Genomic DNA, 24,224 nt, shown 5'->3' on the forward strand with positions numbered 1-24,224 from the left:
TGGGCAATTTTCAAAGAATTCCTGAGAACTGCCTCTGTGCATTTGATTGCTAGTCTTGCACAGGCAAACAACTTCCATCAAACTAAAAAGAATCTGGAAAAATAGAACAGAACTATCAAGGGTACTTTTTACTGAGTACTTAAGTTAATGTAGTGTTGCAACTTCAGTGTTACTTCTTTTGTAATCTCCTGCTTGTTAGTGCATAGCATATGTGCTTTAAGGTTACTGAGGTGTTACACTGGGTTTTGTTATCTTCTAAAATTGCTTTTCAGCTGATTGCATATGTGCAAATTTAAAATGGCTGTGTTGATTTTGCAAAATTGTGCAGTCTAAACTAGGAACATGTTTGGTGTATCTGAAGTAGGTATTACACTGTAAAACAGCCATGACCTGTGCTTAAAGAAACCAAATCTAACAACAAGCCTCAGAGAATAGGCTTTACTGTCACAAGAGACAATAGATGAAAAGGAGAGAGAGTCAGAAAATCTTGTTGATAAGGGATTTTTTTTGTGCTCTATATTATTGAAGGATATTGAAGCAAAATATCACAATAGACTCAGTCTTATGGAATAAAGACTAGTCTTGCCACAGCAGCATTGATTAATATTAAATTGGTAGATTTAAATAGCTGCTTACTTTTAACGTATTTAATTCTTGATGTGCTCTTACATCAGCTGCTTGTTACCTTGGAAGAAGTAGCTGCTGTGTCTTCATCAGTGTAAATGATCATCTTGGGCACAAATGCTGCAAGTTCCTCAAGCTCTCACCTGGAGAGATTCTTACAGCCATATACTGCTCCTAATGGTGTGCTGAAGATATAAAAGACAATTAAACCTCCCACTCTCTGGTCTCTCTAAATTATCTTCCCTTGAGGCAGTTTCTGCAGTCTAACCTAGACCATGGTTTTGACCAGCAGCTGATCTTAATGCTGTAACTTCAAGGCATAGGAACATGGTGAAAAAATAATCTGTTTTTTCCTGTCTCAAGTTGTAAGAGCCAAAGAAAAGAGTAGACAGTTGCATAAGCTCTGAAAAAATAGTTCAAAGTCTCAAAGTTTGAACTTGCTACTTAGAAGTTCATGATTCTGTATTAAATCAAGATGTCATTAAATACTATTAAGAAAAAGTTAGTGAAATGGACATGTGACTGTAGTTGGATGTTAATAGTTGTGAAACCTTACACAGGAGTTACACCTCTACAAAAGGAAGATGAGGAGATTGCTCTTTGCCATCCCTAAGAGGTTTATATCCATAGAGAGAGCTTTCCACTTGTGCAAGCTGTCCCAGCACAGCTCAGTCATTCAGTATGAGATAGGACTGCCAGGATATGCAGGAACTGTAGGTCCTTCAGCTTCCCAGGCTGTGCATACTGTACAGGATAGAGTTCCCTGTGGTGGAAAAAGAATCATAGCATTCCAGTCTTTTCTGTTACAAGCAAAATCAAGAGACACTAGACAGCTTTTTGTAACAAGTATCAGATTAATATATATAATTACAAATTAATTTGCTTCATTTATAGTTTATCTACTGGTTTGAAGTAGTAGGGCATTATTAAGCAGCAAAACAGTGCTTTTTATTGTCTTTTGGGATTCTTGAATGTACTGTAGTATCTGGAACTTTGGAATTTGTTGGAGTTCAGGTTGTACATATTCTTTGCAGCTCAGGTAAAGGAGAAAGCTAACTATCTAGGTGAACTTGAAAATGCATTAAAGCAATTGAGGGTATCCAAATTTAACATGTTTTTCTTTACAGCTGAAGAACATTCCTCCCTATGGATATATATACCATAAACAGTTGCAGTCACTGCTTAGACAGTGTGGGCAGGTAAAATCTATTTCCTACAATGGGTCAAGGTGAGTAAAATAAAATATCCTGCCTTATGTTCTCGGTTACAAATCCAGTAATCAGTTTCATTTGCAGTGATGTCCTGACAAATTTAGTTAATTTCTTCTCTCTTTGGAATCAGTAACTTACTTTTAATGTTTCAGTTAGAGCTAAAAAGGTGGTTTTGAAGTCTGATGTACATTGATTGAAGTAACATTAGATAAGCTAGCTGAGGTAGAGCCTTCTGGTTTGTCTCTTCTGTTCTCTGACAGTGGACCTTAATTGCAACTCATCTGTCTGTATTTATTTCTGTCTGTTATGCTGAATTTAGCTCATTTGTACAGTCTGATGGCTTTTTTGAGCTGATAATCTGACTAATTTCAGCCTGTGACTGCCTAAAGTTGAATTCATGTAACCCTTCTTACTCCTTTTCCAACCTTTAATGCCTTCCTTACTCACATACATTTTCACATCCTATTTGCATTAAATTTAGCATGTACTGGTGATAATATTACAAAGTTATCTTATCACCATCATGATGATTAAAGTTTTAAGGTACATAAAAACAGTAGGCAGAGCCTGTGAGGAACCTACCTTTTACTGTTTGCTCACCTGGTAAGATAAAGACAGGGAGAAAAAATTTATTTTCTTTTTCTTTTTTTTTTTTTTGTAAACAGGGCTTTTGTGGAGTTCTCCCGTAATCCAAAGGAGGTTTTTAAGGTTCTCCCTGAAGTGTACCTGGCAGTCAAGATGTCACAGCTGAAGATTCCTTTTGAGCTGTGTGTTCATCATCCAGAGGATATCAGAAGACAAGTGCAAGATGCAGGAGCTGTAGGTTTGGAATTTCTAAGGTAATTGTATTGCATATATAAAATGTGTTTCTTTGCAGCAAAATGAGGTTTTCTGCATTTGGTGGGAATTTCCTTGGAAGTGTCACCAAGGCAAAAAATGTTAGGTTCAAGAAACAGATGTAAACTTTGTCTAAGCAGAATGTTTTTGCAGGGCTAGAAATAAGGTGATTGTTTTAAATATTTCTTTATAGATAAAGAGAATTCAACTATGCAATCATCTTTCCCCCCACCCCCAAAGTTCTAGTCCATTTTCCTTTGACATATGAAAATAGGGATGTACACAGTTATTTCTGTTTCTGACAGAGACAATGTGGGGATTGCAATAACCAAGTAAATAAGGAGTAGCATTTAGGGACAAAAAAGAAAAGGAGAGAGACAGAGCTTAACAAAAGTGGGAAACATAAGGGCATGAGGTGTTACAACATAATAGGAAATAATGCTGAGAAATGCAATGTATTGAGTCTCTTTGGTCCACACCTGCTTTTGCTCAGAAAATCTGGCATGTTTGCTGCAGTGTTATTCTATGCTGTGCTTCTGAGCTTCAGGTCATACAAGTAACGTGATAAAATGGCATTCTGCCTAGCTCCTGATTAGTCTGCAGCAATTTCAGAATTTTAAAATAAGAAATCTAGAATAGGAAGGCAGGAGTGAACTGAGAAGGTTAAAGTACAGGTGAGTCTCTTACTTCCAGTTGATTGTACTTAGCTTTTATTAAAATATTTTAGCAACTTCACTCTGCCCAAAATAGCACTTAAAATCTTGGTAAAAATTGGCTCTTGAGGAACTGAAGAGTCCTAGGATGAAAGACTTAAAAGTTCTTATCTTTTGTCAAGTAAAAGGAATATTTTCTTTTTCATATATATGTAAAATTTGCTGAATTTATGTTTGTAGTTTTGTATACTGTGTTTTTAAAAAATAGGCTTAGAAGAAAATGCCATCACAAAAAGCCTCACTACTTAACCCTAATTTTTTTCAATTTCTAATAAAGTGATGGCAGAGTTGTGCCCTTGTATGTATCTTTCTGTGATTGGTTATCTTGCAGTTGAAAAGTTACTCTGCAGTAATTTGGTTCTTTGTAGCCATTTTCCTTTCTAATTGAATTAATTTATTTCTAAATAAAAGTCATTAAGTACCTAAATGTGCCCTGGGGGATACCTTGGGAAGCAGATGAAAGCAAAAGAATTCATCCTCTTGAGTTTTTCCCTTGTGAGTGAAGTATTTAGCATCTTCATTCCATTTTAGAGTAAATGTGGATTGTCAGAAGCAGACAGTGGAGCCTGTGAAAATCTTTTTTGGTGATTTACAAATGTCAAAGATGATCCCAAGTCGTTTTCTGTCCATCAGGGTAACAGAGGTAGGAATGTTATATATAAGTAGGTCATATCTAATAATTCGTACCTAGATAGCTCAGCAGAGATTAATATCTCACAAGCTTATGTTAAAAAATTGGGTACTGATAATGTTTTTAGTGCAGAGGTGTCTGTAAGAGGTGTGGGGAGTATTCTTGGTCTTATTTTTAGTAGTTCTTTGTTAAACAGTACTCACATGTTTGCACTTCACAAAATTTGTGGGATTTGCTGGCAGTATATATTAGTTGGAAGTAGACATAAATGTAAAGAGGATTACAGGAAGAGGTAAAATACTTCTGTAAACTATAAAAATGAAAATCAGGATATATTAGGGCCATTTACTTGGTTATTAAGCCAGTTTTCTTCAGAAAATGTACATTTGAGAAATGAGATTAATTAATGGTAGGATATGCTCATTCAGAAAAAAAATTCATGCATAGAAGTGTATTAGGGGAAAATTCTATGTATATACAAATATTTCTGAAATCTGAAGCTGAGATTTTTAAATTTTGTGTTAGCTATCATTTTCATTAGTTTTGCTAATCATCTTCATTAGTATTGCTAGAGTAATAGCAGTATGTATGCTGCTGAAATAGAAATTTAAAAAAACGTTCAAACCACTGTGCTAGGGGAAATGATAAAGTATTAAAACAGCTCTTGTTACTAGTGGCATGTTTTGCAAGTGGAGAAAAGAATATTTTCCTCCTTTTAGTCAGCTAAATCTCTTGGATGAAAAATGTTAATAAATTTGATCAGACCCATTGCAATCTTTTGGCTGTCTCTGCTACTTCTGTTTTAATATGTGAGCTTCAATGATTGTAAATAAATATTGTTTTTTATCACAAGCATTCAGTATAAAGTCTGAATAGACATTTCAAAAGATGACTTGCTTTATTTAATAAGATTTAAATAGGTGTATATGCTCACCAGTTCCCTAAGGTATGGCTCATCAGAGCAATGACACTGCTGATGGGCTGGCACACTTAGCTGACTGGTATTCTGTAACTAATCAAAAAAGATGCACCAAATCTCTGCACCTGTCTAGTCAATCTTGTATTTTCTGTATGTTAACTTGGTTTAGGAAAACGAAACCTGTCCCTGTATTTTAGTAATGCTTATCTCAGAATCTGTTTAGATGAAAAGTGTGTGGCAGTAGCACAGGAAATAAACGTTTTCAAAAAAACCTAAATTATGAGACAGAAATTCTTTACTACATTGTTGCAGTGTGTGTGAACTGTTGTGTCAGGAGTAGGAGTGTTTTCCAGTATTTTGCTGAGACAGGGTTTGTATTTATATATAGGAAGAATAATATGAAATCTGTTATTGTCTAATTTTTATACTTGCAGGTGGTAGAAGTTGGACACTTCTGGGGTTACAGGACAGATGAAAAAAACACAGCTGTGCTCCGAGCTCTAAGTGCTGAAATTGATTATCAGAACCTGATGGATTTAGCAGTGCCTCCATGTATAGATGTGCTTTGTCTGGCACCATTCACTTATCTGGGAAAGAGAGGATACTACAGAGCTCATGTTCTGTATATTCATGGGGATCTTGCTGAGGTGATGTGCTGTGTCATATTGAGTTGGTAGCATGTAATTGGGTTAACAATCTTGGAGCTTTGCTGCCTGTATTTTATTTATTTTTTTCTGCAAATCACTCTGGCCAGAATATGTGAATTTGTTTCTTTTTCAGAACATAGGAATTTTTAGTATTAAGTTGAGAAGCTCTTGCAGAATGAAGTAAAATAAGGACTAAAAAACCTCCAGTGAATCTGAAAACGTGGCTTTTTTTTGGAATGGTGTTTATGCTGCTGAGTTCTGTATCATCAACAAATTAATCTGAATATTTTGGCTCTTTGTGCTGATACAAGTAATGGAAATTAGTGCCACAGTCCAAGACTGGTATTGATTTTTCAGGCCATTATTTTTCAGCAGTTTTAGGACAGATTTTAATTTTTTTTTAAGATTGGCCTTTGAATTATTTTTATTTCTTAACCTGTCTGGGTGTCACCACTATAGAGTTAATACTGAATATTGTCATGATTTAAAGTCATGAAAAATGAGTGAATAGTAGTGCCAATCTCATCACTTTCTCATTTGAATTTATAAACAGTCACTGAATGCATGTTCACATTTGCTTAGCTAAAAGCAGTTGTTGGTAGTATCTCTCACTGAAGGAGTAAGGTTACACAGATCTGAATGTGGGGAGAGGATTTGGAGTCTTTCAGAGAACCTTGCCTTTTCTAGATTTAGTGGATTATTTGCATTACAAGCAGATATTTATGCCAAGGGATCCAATAATAGATGTGATAGAATTTGACCTATTCTTTTTGACATGACTTCATTTGCATGCTTTCTAGATTTTGAATTTGCTTCCATGTGACTTGATAACATTTGTGTTGCGCTGTAATTTTTAAACTCAAGTTGTGACTTTTCTTGCTACTAAATGTAGCACTTTAAACATTGTGGAATCTTTGCAGATACTCTTGATTCTTCTTCCAGGTTTTTTTTGTGGATTATGGCAATAGATCAGAAGTGCCTTTAAATAAACTGAAAGAGATTCCAAGGTGTCTTCAAGGGCTTCCTTTCCAGGTAGGGGTGATGCTGTTGGCTGTGGCTTGCTGGATATTTTTGTGTCTGGCTTGGCAAACAAGAGTGAACTTCAAGTCAGGATGCTTTTCAGAATAATATTTAAATAACACATATTTTGCTGATGGAGGTACCTTCAAATCACCTTCACTAATAAAATTCCAGAGGTGTGTTTATTTACAGAGCAGAAATTCTTGTGTGTAATTGAACTATCTTGTGTTTAATTATAGAGAAATTCTAATTTTGTAAAGCTGTGGGTTTTCTTCATGCTGCTTTGCTGTTCTCTGAACAGCTGGTTTTCCTGGGATCTTTTCAGACAGAATTCTCTTGATTACATATGAGTGTTATAGATCTAGTGATCTTTTGACACAAATTAGAGGGATTTTATAGCTAATTTTTCAGAGAAATAATTCTCTTGAGCTATATTTACAAATAAAGTAACTATACTTTAATTGTAATTCAATTTTTCAGTGCTCACTCAGATATTTTTAAGCTAGTAGAAACAATTGTGTGATATTTTAAGAAGCATTTAGTGGTGAAAATGATAAATGGACCAGCAGAAATAAGATTAGATCGTCACAGGGCTAATTTTGTTTGGTTTTCTTTGGTAGTTGATGTAAAAAAAATTAATTTTGGCAAGAAGCATCCTTTTTTGTATTTTCTGCACACATACTAAATGGAAATGTATTTCTGCTTCAGGCCTGATCTTCTAATGACTAGCTAGAAAAAACCACAGGGTTTCTGCTGTAAATTCATTCAAAGACATAATTACAGGTAGTGATTGTGGACATGGGAGCTTAATGACTCTTCCCTGCCAGGGACAGAGAAGCTGTAGTGATCTTACCAAGTTTTCTGTTACCTTAGTTGAAAACAGTTGTAGACTAAAGTTTTTTCCAGAGAAGACATCTCTGTTCTCCTAAGATTTCATTGTGAATAGTGAATTACTACCAAATTGTCCTTTATGCACTGTTTGCTCTGCTTCCTTAGCAACTCTGTACTATATTGAAGAGATATGAGCTGTCAGTGTAGGCATTGATGGAGCAGGAATTATGCCAGTAGCTTTACAGCAGTTGTAGGAGTTAACTTAAGTTGCTGAGAGAGTGAAATATTTCCTTGCTGGTTCTCTAGTCAGGCTGCTTCCCATGTTTCTGCTCTAGGCTTTAGAGTTCAAGATCTGCAAGATGTGTCCCTCTGCCAGATCCCTGGTGTGTGGGGAGCCGTGGAGCTGCAGTGCCAGCCAGAGATTTGTCTCTCTGGTGAGTGGCTGCACCCTGCTGGTGGAGGTTTATTCCCTGGTGCACGGCGTCCTGCACGTGGACGTGTTCCGGCACTCGGGCCGCTGGGGCCTGGTGAACATTCGGGATGTGCTCATCGAGGAGCGCCACGCTGAGCTGGCTCAGGAGTCACACGAGTCACAGGTATGTCCTGACTGAGCTGCTGCTGCTGCTGCCTGGCTTGCTCTGATTTGTTTCACTTCTGGCTGTCCTGAGAAGCTGAGCTGCAGCTTGACAAGGTTAATACTTGAATAGGGCAGTGTATTTTTATATGTGTGCATAATGCATATTGGGCCAAAAGCATTGCTACTTTGAGACCCCTTCTGCAAAATAGGTTTCCTGGGAAATGATTTCCTCAGTTGAACTGCTTCAGTCTGACTTGAAACTCTGAAAAACTGTAACTGCTTCATAGTTTTAACTCTCTTCATTTTGGTGTTTTATATAATCTGAAAGGTCATCAGAACATTTTTTTGTCTTTGTATGTATGTATTTCTTTGTGTAGGACCTCCTTGTAAAATTTTTGAAGAAATAATTGTTCAAGGCTTTTAACACTTCCAATATTTTGTAGCAAAGCCATGATTTGCTCAAGGAATTATTTTTGGATGGAGCAAAGGAAGAAGAGCAAATGCCCGTATCTGCAAGACAGGAAGAAAAGCATCTCATTGAAAGATTGTTGAACTGCTTTTCTGAGAAGAAATCTGATGCACCCACCCATAAGGTAACCTGAGTGGTGATTTTGGCCTGTCATCACATGACCCTGCTTCTCACATTGTTAGAATGGAGATGAGGACTGAAAGTACCACAAAAACCAAAGCTCTATTTGATACATTTCATAGGGCATGTCATTCATTCTGCTTTCTGTTGGTAGAAAGCCATAGTGTGACCACTGTTTCAGGCTGGTCTGCTGCAGCTTTGAACAAAGTTTTGAAGTACAGCCTGAGACCTAAGTAATCCTGCTTTTCTAATAAAGCAGCACTTTGAACTCAGGCAGAACAGAGATAAAACTGAACAGCTGAATGCAATGTTTCCCTGCATGGTGGTTTTCATTACATAGCAAAAGAGCAAGTTTACAACTCTGTCCGTTTTTCAGAAAATCTAAACATTGTTTTTACTGTACACAGTGTTTGATTCTTCATCAGCTGGTGATAGGTAAGCAGCTGGGATAGGTGCATCAGTGAACACTCCAGTGACTGATGGTAATGATGCTTTTCCTATGCCAGTACCAAACTCAGAAATGTGTCTTGAGCTATCTAGTCACTACTAAGTTGGACCATAAAACAGGAAGATGTGTGTCCTGTTCTGCATTGTGATTACAAGTTAGGCCTCATCTACATTCTGATTATTTTTCCATTTCAGATGTGACAAAATTTCAGGCTTTCAAGCACCTAATCATGCTCCATTTGTCCCCAGGAGACAAATCCTGCTTAACTGCCCACTTCATAAAGTGAGGTATTTTCAAGATTAAAGACCTCATCATGTAAATAAAATTACCTGATTTTCTTCAGTGATCTATGAAGTCTGAACTTGTGTTTTTAAGGAAGAGGGAAGTCATGAGTCTGCAGCACCTGTGAAAATAGATAATTTTAGTTAAGTGCCTCAGCAAGCAAAGTTTGCTTTAGATGAGTGAAATGGAAGTGTTGGATTACCAGTTTAGCAGCTCAGTGTTGCTCAGTACATGCTGAAATGTGTTTGGCTTTAATTTATAAAGCATTTAGATTTGAAGAGATCCAGGTGCTGGCCAACTAGAATGTCTCTCTCTCCCTTTTTTTGAAGGTAACAGTTTTTGGTCCATTCAGTCCTTACCAGTTGAAATGCTACAGTCTGACCAAAATATCCCAATTCAGGTATGAGAAGACTTTTATTGGGAAGTATAGTCATGTTCTTACCTTTTATTTTCAATAAATAAACTAGGCAAAAACCACCTAGTTACTCCTACAGATTTTTTCTGAATTTTTATTCATTGAAAAAACTGAAGGAGTCAAGCTTAAATTGCATTAATACACATGCTATTGCTATTTAAAATCTTAGAGTAGTTTTAAAGTGTATTATTGTCTCATAGAGAGATTATTTATTAACTGTCATTTAAATCTGCTATCAGTAAGCAGCTATTCTGAGTTTTTGTTGTGAATTTAAAATGTTCTTTCATTTACATGTTTTTATGAGTTCTATGATTTTTATTGTTGAAAATATTTCTTCCCCAGAAATGTTTTCATACATAAGGAGAGCATAAACTCCATTGTTGTCCATGATGGTGCAGAAGATCCCTTTCAGCAGCTCTTGGTGGCCACTGATATATCAGTAACTGCAGCTGGTAATGCCTAATAAAAACATTTGGATGGTTTCTCTAGACTGCTGGTTTTATATGAGTAGCTCTATGAGTAAATATCTCACTGTACTTCTGTGTTACATCTTTTTGAGGTTTCATTTTTATTAAATGCTCCTTAGAGTTATTTGAATTTTTTTTTCTTTTGGTGCCAGGGTCTGTGATTTTAGGGGAAACATCTTTGATGCCTCCTATTCATGGCTTGCTTGCACTCCTCAGTATGCTGTTTGCTCCTGCAATAGAACTCAGGTATTTGTGCATTTCAAAGTGGTGGTTCTTCTATTATTTTCTTTAGGATCCTCACAAAATTTTGACAGGTATTATTTATTTGCTTTTAGCATTTTACGTATTCTCTTCCTAGTGGTTTTTTATGAGTTTTAGTAAAATATGTAGGTAAAATAACTTGTTCATGTACTTAGGAATTGGTGCTGCAGAGTCTCCTCCCATGAAAAGGCATTACAGCTCCTGCCAGTTGTGCTGGAAGCCTGGGAAGATGGAATGCTAAACTGGCAATGTTAAATCAACATGAGGAGAGGAACTTGAATAATTTTTTGTAAAAGCTGAGCTCTGTCACTGGCATCACTGTTGTGTTTTCTTGAATTTTTGGTATTTGCAGACTTTCATTTCAAAATAGTGAAGCTTGCTTTCCTTTATTTTGCTTATGTATGATTTTTTGGTAAGTTTTATGAGGATATGTTTTTATCACCAGAGCTTCAGTTTTGTATCATCACTGTATATTTTAAAAACCAGTATGACTGAGTGTGAATGCCTCTCAATTGTATTAGCTTCTTTCAAACTCAAGTCTTCCTTTGCATGGCTTAGACAAATTCATTTAAGGCTGTCTTCATAAGAGTTTCATTTCTTCATCTCTTGGTGAGACTGTTTTCTTTCTTTCTCATGTAGAGTTGATAAAAGTGGGAAGCATTTTACTGGTGTTTTGTGTGGTTTGGGTTGGAGTCAGACATCTGGGGCTCCACTGTTTCCAGCAAATGATATGGAGGTGACATTTGATGTGCATTTTGGACTGGAAGACATAAAAGAGGTAAAACTTGAGTAAGAATTTTCACTATAGTTGGAATTCAGTAGAAGTCAGTGCATATGAGGTTGTTTCTCTTAGTGTTAATAAAAAAGCTTGTTTGGACTGTGGGGTTTGGGTTTTTTGTAGTTTTGTTTGTTTGTTGGGTTTTTCTTCAGTTTTGTTTGTCTGGATTTTTCAATGTGCTCCCTTTTTATAATCTTAGATTTTTATCAGGAGAAGCAGTTGCCCCCTCCCTACACTCAGAACTAATAAGATACTCTAGAATGTTACACACTTTTCAAAATATAATCATCAATTTTGCACTAAGTGGAAGTCAATGCTTACTAGTTTTCTTCTTAGGATTGTCATGGCTTTTATTGACAAGCAGAGCACTGCTGCTTTGCAGGCTTCAGTTTGATTTTAGAGCTCTGATAAGTCATCTGTGTTGAGATGCATCTCAGAGCAGATCAGCCAAACAAATTCCTCATTACTGCCTTCTGCAGCTCAGAGAGTGAGGTCTGTCAGAGGGAAGTATGTGCATAACCTGTGCAGTGCAGGACAGTGGCTGTGTGTGACACATGCCTGGGACAGTGAGGGACATGCCCTGGTTAGGTCTGTGTGTGAAGCAGGTCCTTGGGGTGGTTCCTGAGGGCTCTCCAAGGACACAGTGGACATGCTGGTGCACACATCTGTGAGGTGTTATTTTCTGAAATCACTGATTTGGGTGTGCTGGCTGTATTCATGATGCTTTAGCCAGAGTGGTAACACCAGGCTGCTGTGTTTGTGAAAAATTGTGGACAGAGAGAGAAAATGCTTGAAACTTTCACAGAAGGAATTCTGCTTTGGAAAAAGTCCAGGCAGGTGTTAGCCTGTATGTCTTATGGCATATCTGAATAACCTTAAAAATTGTGGTACCAGGTGGCTGAAATATTAACATCACTGACCACCAGAGGGGCAGCTGCAGAAAAAAGCATTTCTGAAACTTCAGATGTTTTTACTTCTGGAAATACTATTACAATTGAAGTTCAGGGATGTGGATGCCATGACCACCTTCATGTCAGTGTAATGTGATATAGATCTTGTGCTGGCTTAAAGTGCTTTATATTCTGTAACTGGTGTTTTACAGATAAACAGTCTGAGGACAGCCATGAATAAGCTGCTCTGTGAGCAAGCATTGCATTCTGGACAGGAGCAAGTGGCACAGCTGCAGGAGGATATTCGCCAGAAGCTTCTATGGTAATCATTTTGTAGAAATAAGATCTTGTGTTTCACAGTCTCAGCAAAAATGAGTGATTGCTTGAAGCATAGCTCAGGTTAGGCTTTGGAAAAATAATATATGCTCTCATTTAATGATGCATTTCATTTATTTTGTTTATTTATAAAGCAGTATACTAAACAACCTTAGACTTCTTGTGGAAGCACTGGTTCTTCAGGGAAGCCAAGTCACTTAAGAGTCATAAAACCTAGACTGTAAAACCTGTTCTACAGGATACCACCTCCTATGTATCCTTCTTTTTGCACCCAGGACAAAGCTAATGGAGTCTTATGGCATAACAGTGCAGAAAGATTAAGAATTCTTTCTTCCTGTACATTAAATTTGAATCATGTGTGCTGCCTTTCCTCCCTCAGCAGACTTGTGCAGAATAGGTGTTGCATAAGTGCATTGGAAGTCTCAGGCAAATTTAGGAACTGAAGTAAGGCCACCTGCCTTTTTTCCCTGCAAGCCTCCCTTCTTCTTGGAAGTGAAGCAGGTTCTGAAAAGACCATTGTGATTCAGTGTAGCCAGCCTGGAAAATTTTTCAGCTTATACTTTGGGAGAAGGAATGCAGTGAAATATCCCAGAACAGCTTCTTCTGTCTGTTGCTGCTGAGCATAGTGTGAAAAATCTTCCCTTGTTTGTACACTCAGCAGAATTTTAATGCTGTGTCTATATCATCAGGAGAATTTTCTCATCCTGTCCTAGCTCTCTACTAAACTGTCTTAAAAAGAGCTCTGGTCCAGAGGCCATAACATAACTTTTACCTGCTTCATCTGTAAGAAATTAGACCTTTTTATTTTGCCAATAGAGCTTTGCTCAAGTAACTGCATGATGTCAGAGTTAGGCAGTTCATTGTGCTGATAAAGATCAGAACCCTGTTCTTACCCAGGGTTATCAGAATGATTATCAGAGCAGCTGTTCATGCTGATTTTTCAGGTGTTCCTTGGTTTTGAAAGTACTTGCTCTCTTATCTGTGGAAAAAAAATTATTGAATTGCCTAAAGTTAAAAGCAGACACCCTTACTTCTATTTCCAAAACTCCAAATAAAATTTGGGTGCATTCCATAGTAAATTAACAAGTCAGCCTTACCTTTTGAGGCACTAGAAATGAAATCAAAAGAGCACAAGCAATGGAGAAATCAAGGAATGTGGATAGGCAGAAAGAGGCAAAGCCACAGCCCCTGTCTGGAGGTGACTGTGACAGTAACAGCTCACGCTGGGACATCAACACTTACATGCTAAATTGAAGGCACTAAAATGTCACTGCTGTTTGTTCAGACATGTGAATACATGCTGCAGTTTGGGCACCTATTCTGGGCTGATTGTTCAGACATCTGCAGCCAGCTGGGAGGGGAAGGGTCAGAGCTTGGCACAGGTCCTGGGCACTGATGTGTTCCCAGCTCAGTCAGCGCCGACTGCCTGACTCGGTCACTCGTCAGCCCCAGGCTTTTTGTCCTCAGGATTTTCTACCTTTCTGTGGTAGCCTTTTCTCTCCTGGAATTTTTGTACGTTTATTGATTGTCTTCCAACCATCCCACAGATACTTTAATTTAAATTTTTATTTTACGTTATTCTTGTGTGTTTTTATTTGAAGCAATAAACAGTCTGATTATTGTAATGATTTCTTCTTTTCCCTTGCGTAAAATCCTTCTTGGTTTTGATTTTTTTTTCCAATTGTACTTTCTGTGTTTTGGAAAAAAACACTTATTAATTCATCCCACAGATACTTTAATTTAAATTTTTATTTTACATTATTCTTGTGTGTTTTTATTTGAAGCAATAAACAGTCTGATTATTGTAATGATTTCTTCTTTTCCCTTGCGTAAAATCCTTCTTGGTTTTGATTTTTTTTTCCAATTGTACTTTCTGTGTTTTGGAAAAAAACCATTTATTAATTCAATTACATAGGTAAAAATTTAGCTCAAACAATCTTTCATAACTGTTTTCCATTTTTCAAAAGCTAATTGTATTTACAACATGTCACCACTACTTAAGACTAAAATCAGTTTTTGAAAAACACATCTAGACAGAATTAATTAATGTCTACTACTGTTGTACTTTGCACAGCTTGAGGAAATAACTGGAGCAGACAGACAATCTATAGTAATTGAGTTGTCATGCAAAACAAAATACCCTAAAAATAGCTGTATTATACATTCTAGTGAGTAAGCATACATAAAATGTAAGGAATAAATTACAGTTGCAAATTCTAGTGCTTTGTAAAAAAAGAATCTCATAATCTTCCTTAGAAGAAGATACATTCTGATATGTGATATATCCCTGTGAAAATTTTTATTTTGACTTAGTCCACTGGATGGGCAAAGTACAGAGAAGTGAAAAATCAGACTAGATTAAGAGGGAAATTTAAAATTCCCTTTAGCACAGACACCTTGTAAATACCTGGTTGTATCTCATATTAAAAAAATCCTTTGTCTTGGTAATTAACCAAATACAAGTGTATTTCTCAAGGCTGTATTTATGTAATTTCAGTTTAATCTGCAAATCAAAGCCTCGAGACATAATTGACCCTACCTGGTATGAGAAGCCATATGAATGGAATCAGGTAAGGTATAAATTGTAAAGTTGTTGTGGGGGTGGGGTTTTCTTTTTTGATTTTTTCTTTTGGCTTGGTTTTTTCATTTATTTGGTTTTTGTTTTATTTTTGGTGTTTTGCTTTTGTGGGGTTTTTTTGTTGGTTGGTTGATTTTTTGGGGCATCTGAGTACTCCAGTACAGTTAGTTAAGAGTGTTGAGAGGGAGAACTTTTGTGGTTATTAAATTAGAAAATACCAAAAGCATTGTAGGGTTAAATTAAAACATAAAAACTTTTATTTATGTAATCACTTATGGCTGTTGATACCCTGTTTTTGTAGAGTTTGTTTAGTTGTTGGGTGGCTTGCTTTTTAAATTTTGTTTATATAAACATTTAGTATTTTTAAACAGAACTCTCCATGGTTTTAAGGTGAGAGAGATTGTAAAGGTACCTTCACATTTGTTGGAAGTTAAAATTTTCTATTCTTTCTATTAAGCAGCTGTAGCTACATTTTCCTGAATGCAGTACATTTTAGTTTTGCTTTGAGTTGCTGTGGTTTGAGGTGGCTTTTCCTTTCTAGGCAGACAGAAATGTGGCTTGTTTTAGAACAAATGTGGTGGGGTCAGGCAGGAGGGCAGTTTTCTCAAGACCCAGGAGGGTTTCATGAGAGAACTCTCCCAGCTTCCTACTCCATTAGAAATCTTACCTTTCTTTCTGTAAGGGCCTCTGCAGGCCACTGGATTTCCTGAAGAGCAAGTAGAGTTTCTTAATTAAAAAGGGGGTGAGGAATTAGTGAGTGCAGGAGTAAAAGTGCTACACCCACCCTCCCTGTGCCTCTCCCACCCTGCAGCCCATAAAGGAGGGGTCTGGGTCACCCTTCAAAAGAGGGACAAGAGAACAAACCAAGGGCACTTATTTCTAAAAGGCATTTTTTTAGAGTGTGTTGTGATATACTGCCTTAGGTCAAAGTGTTTCTGTTTTCATATTTCAAATCCAGTTATCCTTGGATTTAGGAAGATAATGTACTCACTTCTGCTGGTGTTTGTCTTTCATAGCAAGCTAATGTGTAGGCCTTGAATCAGGATATTCTCCATTGCCTCTGAAGAATCCCAGGATATCTTAGATCATAAAATACTGCCTGTAATGCTTTGGAATACTGTTGTAAAATAATGGCAAACCATGAGATTTTGTAGCCCTGGCTCTTTTGTTGCAGTGTGTGGCATGTAATTGAAATTCCAGTATGATTTAAAACTCAGAATTCTTTAAGACATTTTCTTAGCTGTGTTATATAGGAAAACATTAAGAATGCATTCTGACTTTCATCTTGCTTCTTTTGGCTAGGTGGATTCTCAGTGTATTATTGACGACTCTGAAAAGCAGCATGGAAGAGGAAATCTTGTTTATCAGCTCCACAAGCTTGTTTTGTTGAATGGTTAAGTATTTTTAGAAGTCTTTCAGAGGATAAGGTATTATTAGTCTAAAAATTAGTTCTGTCTTGTATGCATGTTTTGCAAGACTGTTCCTTAAGATGAGTACAAGTGTATTGAAATACAGTTTGGAAAATGTTCCTGTGTTTCTGAAAAAGCTGAGGTTTGCTAGCCTAGAGCAGACAAGTTCAATCATAAAAGAAACTGATGTAAATCAGGATGCAATTTTCATTTTAATAGTACTTCTGAACAGGTTTATCACAAGGTACACGAAAGATGAAGCAAATCTAGGCTTAGTTGTTCATTTTCTGTCTAAAAACTCATAAATTAGGGGCATTACTTTTGTTTTTTGCCTGTAATTGCAAGTTGCATTTTCCTGTTTTCTTTTTTATTAGTTCTTAAAAAAATATGCAACAAAGGGAGTTGGGGTTTTCCTTAACCAAGAAATAGAAGACAGAAGAAACCGATTATCTAAATTATGTTCTGATCCAAACTTTATCTTCATATACTGGATACCATTTTTTTGTTAATTTTTTTTGTACAGCAAAACATAACATGATTTATCTTCCTGTATGGCAGAAGAATGCTTTTGAATTACTGATTCATGGCACTTTGTTTCATCCTTTCAACTTACTTTTACCTAGGAGATCTTTTGCCCTAAAAATGAGGTTAGTGGTTTCAGAATAAAACGCAGAAATTAAATAAAGTGTTTTTGTCTCTTTCTTTGTGTTCATGCTTAGTAAAAGCTAAATTTAGTTATTAAAGGTATGTGATTGCATTCACAAAATACGTCAATACAGAAACAATATATGGAAGAGTATTCATTTTCACTGTTCACTCAGTGATTTGAAGGTCATGTAATATCCAGTCATCCTCTGAAGGACAGAGAATCTGTGGTCACCATAAAGAAGTGACAGATTTTTGGAAAAAAAGGGGATGCTTTGAGTAAGAAATTACTTTAAGTTATAATTAAACAGAGAGATGACTGTCTAAAAGGCAATTTCAGTGGTTTATTAGAGCATTACTTTCTTAGACCCATTTTAGTGATCCTTGGGAATTAGATTAGTTAGTGAGAGAGGTCTAACAGAAAAATTGCATCTCAAGTGGCTTAGACAAGAGTGTTTCTCAGCCAAGTGTTGTACATCAATTAAGTATTCCTGTTAAAAACCTTCAGGGGCAAGTGGATCAGGCAGGATTTCAAATCTTGCTTTTGTCTATTAACGATGGGACTTTCTGTAGGAAAAGGAAACTTGGCAACACACAAAGGCATGAGAAAAAGAAAGGAATTCATTCCCCATAAGCAACAGGCATATTATTTTTTGAATTTTTGAACGCTGTTTCTCCCATGTGTGGGTCTGTGTGTGTGACTGTGCTGCCACCAGGTGGGGGCTGCTGTGATACAGGACAGAACAGCCCTGAAGGAAGCTCAGCATCCTTCAAGTCAGCCTTGCTGGGTGATGATGTTTGTTTGCAGATGGATATATACAGTACTAACATTTAAAAAGGAGCTGCTGTATTTTATAGTTTGATTTAGGCTTCAGCAGCATTGCAAAGTCACTTGAACAAGTTTAAGGTAAGTAGCTTCAGGATTCCCTCTCAAAGGGTAATAGTATGTCATACTGGAGAAAAAAGTATTGTAAAGTAGCAGCATCTTTGTGGCTGTGAACCTGATCCCACTCAGCTTTGTGGCTTTTGGGGGCTACTTCCATAAGCAAAAAGGCCATGACTGCTTGTCAAGATTTGCTGGATCTCCAGGTGCTCACCAACACTGAGCAGAATGAGACTTCAGTTACCATAATTTACTGTATTTCTTCATTGAGCTTAAGGTGGAAATAATTAAATCTAGAAATTATCAGATTAATGCTCTTAAATTCCTCCAATAATAATGATAAAGTGACAAACTGTACTGACAGGTGCTTCTAGTATCTGAAACAATGTACTTTGATTATTACTCACAATTCCCCCCACAGCTGCAATGGTACCTGATAGCAGTTTTAAATCAAAAGGAGATTTTTTGGCTTTCCATGTAATTAATTTTAGAATTTACTGCCATGGGCTCTGGTGGATATAAAATATTTAGACAAAGAGAAAAATTAACTGGAAATCCAGGGAAGGCAGATCCTTTAATAACTGTTTAAATTGAGGAACTTGAACTCCCTGTCTTACTGAATTCCAGAAACTCAGAAAAATATACGGAAAGAATGTCTATTTTTATCCTTGCTAAAGAGTTTCCTTATAACAGGTGTATAGGTGGAAAATATTGTTAATGAATCCTTTTACAGAGAAGTCACTTGTGGTTCCTCAACTGATTCTTGGCAGCGCTGCAGAGCAGTTTCTTTGTTCTTCCAGGAGAATCACGTTGTCAGGATGAACAGCAAAAGGGAAAAGGATATAACACAGTTGGGAATTTCACCATTCCTTCCCCAAAGAGGATGTGTGTAGGGATTAGGGTGCTTTGAATGAACCCAGCTGAGTCCTGCTGAGCCTGTGGCCACTTGCACTGTGGCAGCTGTGCTCTCTGCAGGGAGTGCAAGTGGGGAAATCAAGGTGAGAGTGCATGTCAGTGTGAAGTGATCCATTTCCAGAAAAAACAGGACTGTCCTTCTTCAGCTGGGTGGAGTTTTAGGAGGTACAGATGAGTGCATGTAGATCCTGTAGAAGCTTTGACCTTTCCTAGCAGTGTTGTGCTGTTGTTGAACTACCTATTCTGAAAACTTGTACCATGGATTTTACAGTGCAAAGAGAGAATTGAATTACCAGGAAAAGGAAGGCCAGCGATGGAATTTCAGTAATGGGATGATGACTTCACAGGCCCCAGTGAGTGCAGTCTCAAGAGGTTAAATTCAATGCCAGTCTTCATGTTAGAAAAACAGCCACATGAATAAGGATAAATTATGGATCATGGTTTAAAGCAGGATACAGGTGTTGGCACAGACTGTGCAGGAGTTACACTGGCCTTGCAAAGTTGTTGGCATGTTTTTCAATGACCAAAGTACCACAAAGCAGGGTTTGTCTACCTCGTAGAAAGGGATACAACTGAACAGAAAAATAAAAACCCACCATCAGTGTATAGTTTGATTGGAGTTCCTTTCTGTAAAAGAACCTTGAAAAAAGGAGATGAAACTCCAAAGAGGTAAATAGATTAAAGAAACCTGAGGCAAAGATGGTATGTCTGAGATATATATTAATCTTCTAAAGGAGTGTTGAGGGAAGAGGCAAGCTATGAGCTGATCTGGTGAATATGTAGGAAGATAAATTGCTCTTTTTTTAGTCACTGAGCTACATGGGTAGGTGTATTTGTCATCCCTGTCTGATGCTCCTATATTTAGCTTTCACTCAAGCACCAGGAGTGTCAGTCTAATCTCCCAGATCCGTGACTTAAATGCCCTGGGGAAACAGAGGTGGCTGTTCCCTCTGCTGAAAGAGCTGCAGGACAAGGGCAGGACCTTCCTAGTGATCCCCCCTTCAGGAGAGGGGAGTCACCCCCTTATCATGGCTGTGAGTGATGGGGAAGTCCTGGCAGATGTTTCTTGGCACGTGGATGAGCTTGTGGATGTTTCTCTCAGGGCAAAGCCCCAGAGGGCTGAGCTTGGGTGCTGCTGCTCAGGGAGGGGTACTGCTGCTTCTGCCATCAGACTGGTGAGAGGGCAGTGGGCTGAGGTGAGCTGGCCTGGAGTGAGCTGCACACACCATGAGCTGTCCTGAGGGGTCATGGCCTTCACTCCTTCAGCCCAGCAATTCCCTCCCTCACAGGGAGGCACCCTGGGGAAAGAGAGAAGTGGGGCTGCCACTCGGTTCAGGGGAAGGAGGGAGGTGAAGTGTGTGGTTGAAATGCTGGCAGTAATTTCCTTCTGTGCTCCAAAAAGTGCAGAGACTGCTTTTTGCTCTGAAAAACTGCAATCAAAACTTCTTCACTCATGGTGAGATGAGTTCATGACTTTTTCATATCATGCTTATGAACTTGTCTCCTCTCTGGGCCAGTCAGAGGGATGAGCCCCAGGTGCTCCACAAACACACCAGAGTGATGGTTTTCTTTGCCCCTCCTGTATTTGTTCTTCATGCCATGTGGAGAACCATGGAGGAGTTCAAGTATTTCACTTCTCTCATTTTGTTTTCTTCCTAAACACAGCATACAGCACCCAGGGGTACCTTTCTCTGTGTGCTTGAAGAAGGAAGGGTACAGTTGTTGGCAGCATTTCAGCATTTACAAAGCTCCCTTTTCTCTTTTTGGTCTGTTAATAGCAAAAATTTGGAGTGCCTAATCAGGACCAGCACAGAGCATACATATGTACCTGTGATTTTCTCCATCTATCTTTAATAAGGGCAGAAAGGCCACATTTAAAAGACAGAAAAGTAGATAAGATTTCATTAAAATTCTTGATGCAGACAGTATCTTCCACAGCACATATTTCAAGAGATCACAGGACATAGCTGCAGGGAGTTCCTCTCCTGTTGAAGATGTTAGCTCTGTCTTGAACTACTTTCACTTGGTCTTGACAGCGGTTGTGCAAACCCTCCTCCTGCCCACCTGCCAGGTAAGATGGGAATTGAACAGGTACACTTTACATCTGATTATTTTACATGTTCCCTGAGGAATAGATATTGCTTGAATTTTATTTATAAAGGAGAGAAGGAGGTAGAAAATATGCTGGGGAAAAAATGCAAAGTGCTTGCTGCTGATGGCAGTTCCTAAAATGAGAGTAGTTTCTGAAGCTAATACATTTGTAGTGATGCTCCATAGGGTGTCAGTGCTGCAGGATGAGGAAGGGAAGCACAGTCCTTGGTACCTTAGGAGCTTCCAGAGGGTATGTGACTGCTTCTGGAGTGCTTCACATTTCAAATAGGTGCTTTCAGCTGAAGGACAGGAACAGCAGCAGAACAATCCATCTAGAGATGGGTGTACAGCAACAGTGTTGTAAAGCACCATACCCCAGAGTGGAATCAGAAGGGAGAGGACTTCTTTCTTGTATCCTTCCTCTGTGCTTATGTGTGTGAAAACACTCCCTGATTTTATTCTTATATCTTCATATTAAAATGCAAATGTTTGTCTTAATTTTACTGCAGCCAGTTTTCAAGTTACTCTTTTTCAATTTATTTGAACTGAGACAGTTCTTAATTTTTTTCCTCTGTTTCTCTGCTATAACAATATAGTCTCATGTGATTGTTTGACAACTGTAAATAGTTACATTTAATTTAGCTCTTCTAGGGCAGTTTCACACAGTTCCTGTATTTATCTCATGCTAAGTATTGACCTACAGTCAACTTGAGTTGTCTCTCTTTTGGTAAAAGCTTTCCCAGGTCAGGATCATTTCAATAACTAGTTTTAATATAATCTGAACTAGTTTTTGTCTGAAGTAAATGAAAGAGCTACCACAAAATTTTTTGAAACATAGGGACATAATGATTTAGGGCCACATTATCTGCACCAAGATGCAGCTAAGTGTCTATAGTTTGCAATAAAGTATTTTTATTATATAATTTTTTCTTTACAGTTTCTCTAAACTCAAGAAGGATTATCTGTGCAGTCCCATCATATGCATTACTGTTTGATGCATGTAGTGTGATGTGATAGTAGAAGACTTGGCCAGAGTAGCAAAGTATTTGAGATACTAGACATGGTCTTCAGTTCTCTTGTTCTTTATTTAGTGCTGGAGATTAAAAGGAGATATATTGTGTATTTTAGTTTTTTGTGGATTAGTGGTTTATAGGATTGGAATAAAAAGGAACCTTTGGGCTGGAGAAGTTTTTGGCACTAGCAGGGATTTACAGAAAAATGACCTTTGACTTGTTTGGTTTTCTCATAGATATTCAAAGAATGTTAGAGGCTGAGGGAAATTTGTCTAGGACTAAACTACAAAGGTGGCTGCCATGTGGTTTCCTATCATTTAGTGTCAGAAAAAATTGATGTGAGGTAGGAGAGAACTTGAAATTAGCATTTCTGCTTTTATTGCAGTTCATAGGAAGGCTCTTATTCTCTTGGATATATAAAGAAGCCACATTTGACAGTGCACCCCTTCTGTTTCACGGAATTTGTGAGATACAAGATGGTTGAAAAACTACTTGCTAAACAAGCAAGGAGATCTTAGACCAGCAAAGCAACTTCCTGGCTCCCTGCTTACTCCCAGTTCTTAACAGCTTGGCTGTCATATTGTTCTAATAATTGTTATTGTAACTTAAGCTCAGCCAGTACACTGAGTTATTTAGGTTGGTATTTTGACTGAGTTTGAACAGCGTGCACAATTGATGAGCTAAGAAACTCATGAACCAGCATAATGAACACTACACAGGGAAAAATAAAAAGCGTGATTAAGACAGCTATGAATAGAAGAAAAGGAACACTGCCTCCCAGTCTGTTCTTGGGTGAGATTTCCCCAGAGCAGGGAGGAAGAACATCAGCAAGGTGAGATCACTGTGCCCAAGGGCACAGCAGCCAGGTTTGTGGAGTTGATGAGTGAGGAGTGAGCTAAGCAGGCTGCAAAACCAAGGAAAGAGGCCAGAGGCTACAGCATTCTTATTGTTTTGGGGGAGTGGTGTTGAATAAAAGACAATCCCAAAAATCATCCAGGTGGAGTCAGCAGAATTGGACCAGTGATGTAGACCTCAGTGGATGGAAACTTTCTCCTGTGGAGAGCAGTGTCTTCTCCAAACCACCTCAGTGCAGGTTTGCTAGTGCAGCTTGGCCATCAGACTGCTAGGAAAACTCTTACGACATTTCTGACCTGCTGTTCAAAATCTATTACGAGTTTCACACATCCAGAACTTCCTCTTGGGGCAGAAGTACTGCAGGTGGACTGTTTTGACCTCATCAGTGTGCAGGTTTCTGTCCACCACCCTCACTTCCTGCTGATAAGCTGCTGTGTGGGTCATACCACAGTCTCGTGTCCTCCCTGAGGGTGATCACAGCACGTGCTTTATTAACTCAAACTCCTGGCACTTGTTGCTGTTTCCTACTTGAGTGTCAGGATGGGTTTTATAAGTTTTGTTCCATTTCCTAAAGCCTTAAACAGCATTCCAAGTTTATCTTGCCTGCAGTCTCTGTGTGGCCTGAGGCTCATGCTGCACTTCAGTGCTCATGCCTTCCTCCAGTGGTGTTTCCCCTCTTGATGCCAGATCACTTCTCTTACTTTGCCTAAGGCCATTCTCAGCCTGCCCTTGCCAGTGCTACAGCCTGGTGCCAGGCTGTGCTCCCGAGCACCAGCTGCAGGATCTGTTGCCAGCTCACAGCCCAGAGGTGAAGGAGAGGTAACAGGAAATTTCTCCTTGCTGAGTCACTTCACTGCTGCTCTTGGCTTACCTGTTCTGGAGTGGCACGTTCTGTGTCATCTCAGTGGCATGTTTTGTTGTCATGGGTGGTTTCTCTAGAGCTCCGATTCCAAGGCTGAGATGGATCATTTTTTGGTCATGTGGTCACAAGGCCTTCCCAGTGCCTCCCCAGCCAGCACAGCCAGCTTTGAGATGTGATTTCCCTGTTCCAGAATGGTCACCAGGGCTGCACAGAGCCCAACCCTCAGTTTTCTGGCAGAACAGAACAGAAAATGGCAAGGATTAACAATCTGAAGCCTGAAGAAAAGAAGGGGTTGCCAGCCTCCCTTGTGAAGTGTGCATCTCCTAATTCTGCTACCATTTAATGTCCTGTTAGGATTTGTCTCAGCATTTGCACTGGTGTTTCAGCAACTGACTGTTTCTATAAGGCTTGACACCTAGGTCAGAAATGCAATTCCAGTGGATTCACTGCCTTTTAGCACAGAAATAAGTCCATGCCATTGCCATCTCAGTGGGCCC

General features: G+C 38.3%; 1 protein-coding gene across 1 annotated transcript in view; it reads left to right on the forward strand.

Annotated features, from left to right (window-relative positions):
• TDRD9 (tudor domain containing 9) overlaps positions 1 to 17,164 on the forward strand; it is a 42,318-nt gene extending 25,154 nt beyond the window's left edge. The window contains exons 19-32 of the mRNA XM_066552096.1: positions 1,752 to 1,852; positions 2,501 to 2,674; positions 3,917 to 4,028; positions 5,370 to 5,582; positions 6,525 to 6,614; positions 7,769 to 8,029; positions 8,454 to 8,603; positions 9,659 to 9,729; positions 10,087 to 10,196; positions 10,364 to 10,457; positions 11,112 to 11,250; positions 12,353 to 12,462; positions 14,974 to 15,046; positions 16,357 to 17,164. Of these exons, the coding sequence (XP_066408193.1) occupies positions 1,752 to 1,852; positions 2,501 to 2,674; positions 3,917 to 4,028; positions 5,370 to 5,582; positions 6,525 to 6,614; positions 7,769 to 8,029; positions 8,454 to 8,603; positions 9,659 to 9,729; positions 10,087 to 10,196; positions 10,364 to 10,457; positions 11,112 to 11,250; positions 12,353 to 12,462; positions 14,974 to 15,046; positions 16,357 to 16,452 (1,794 nt within the window). The 3' untranslated portion in view covers positions 16,453 to 17,164. The remainder of the gene's footprint in view (positions 1 to 1,751; positions 1,853 to 2,500; positions 2,675 to 3,916; positions 4,029 to 5,369; positions 5,583 to 6,524; positions 6,615 to 7,768; positions 8,030 to 8,453; positions 8,604 to 9,658; positions 9,730 to 10,086; positions 10,197 to 10,363; positions 10,458 to 11,111; positions 11,251 to 12,352; positions 12,463 to 14,973; positions 15,047 to 16,356) is intronic.
• The last annotated feature ends 7,060 nt before the right edge of the window (positions 17,165 to 24,224 follow it).

This window comes from Molothrus aeneus, chromosome 6 (assembly GCF_037042795.1).
Source record: "Molothrus aeneus isolate 106 chromosome 6, BPBGC_Maene_1.0, whole genome shotgun sequence".
NCBI classification, from domain to species: domain Eukaryota; kingdom Metazoa; phylum Chordata; class Aves; order Passeriformes; family Icteridae; genus Molothrus; species Molothrus aeneus.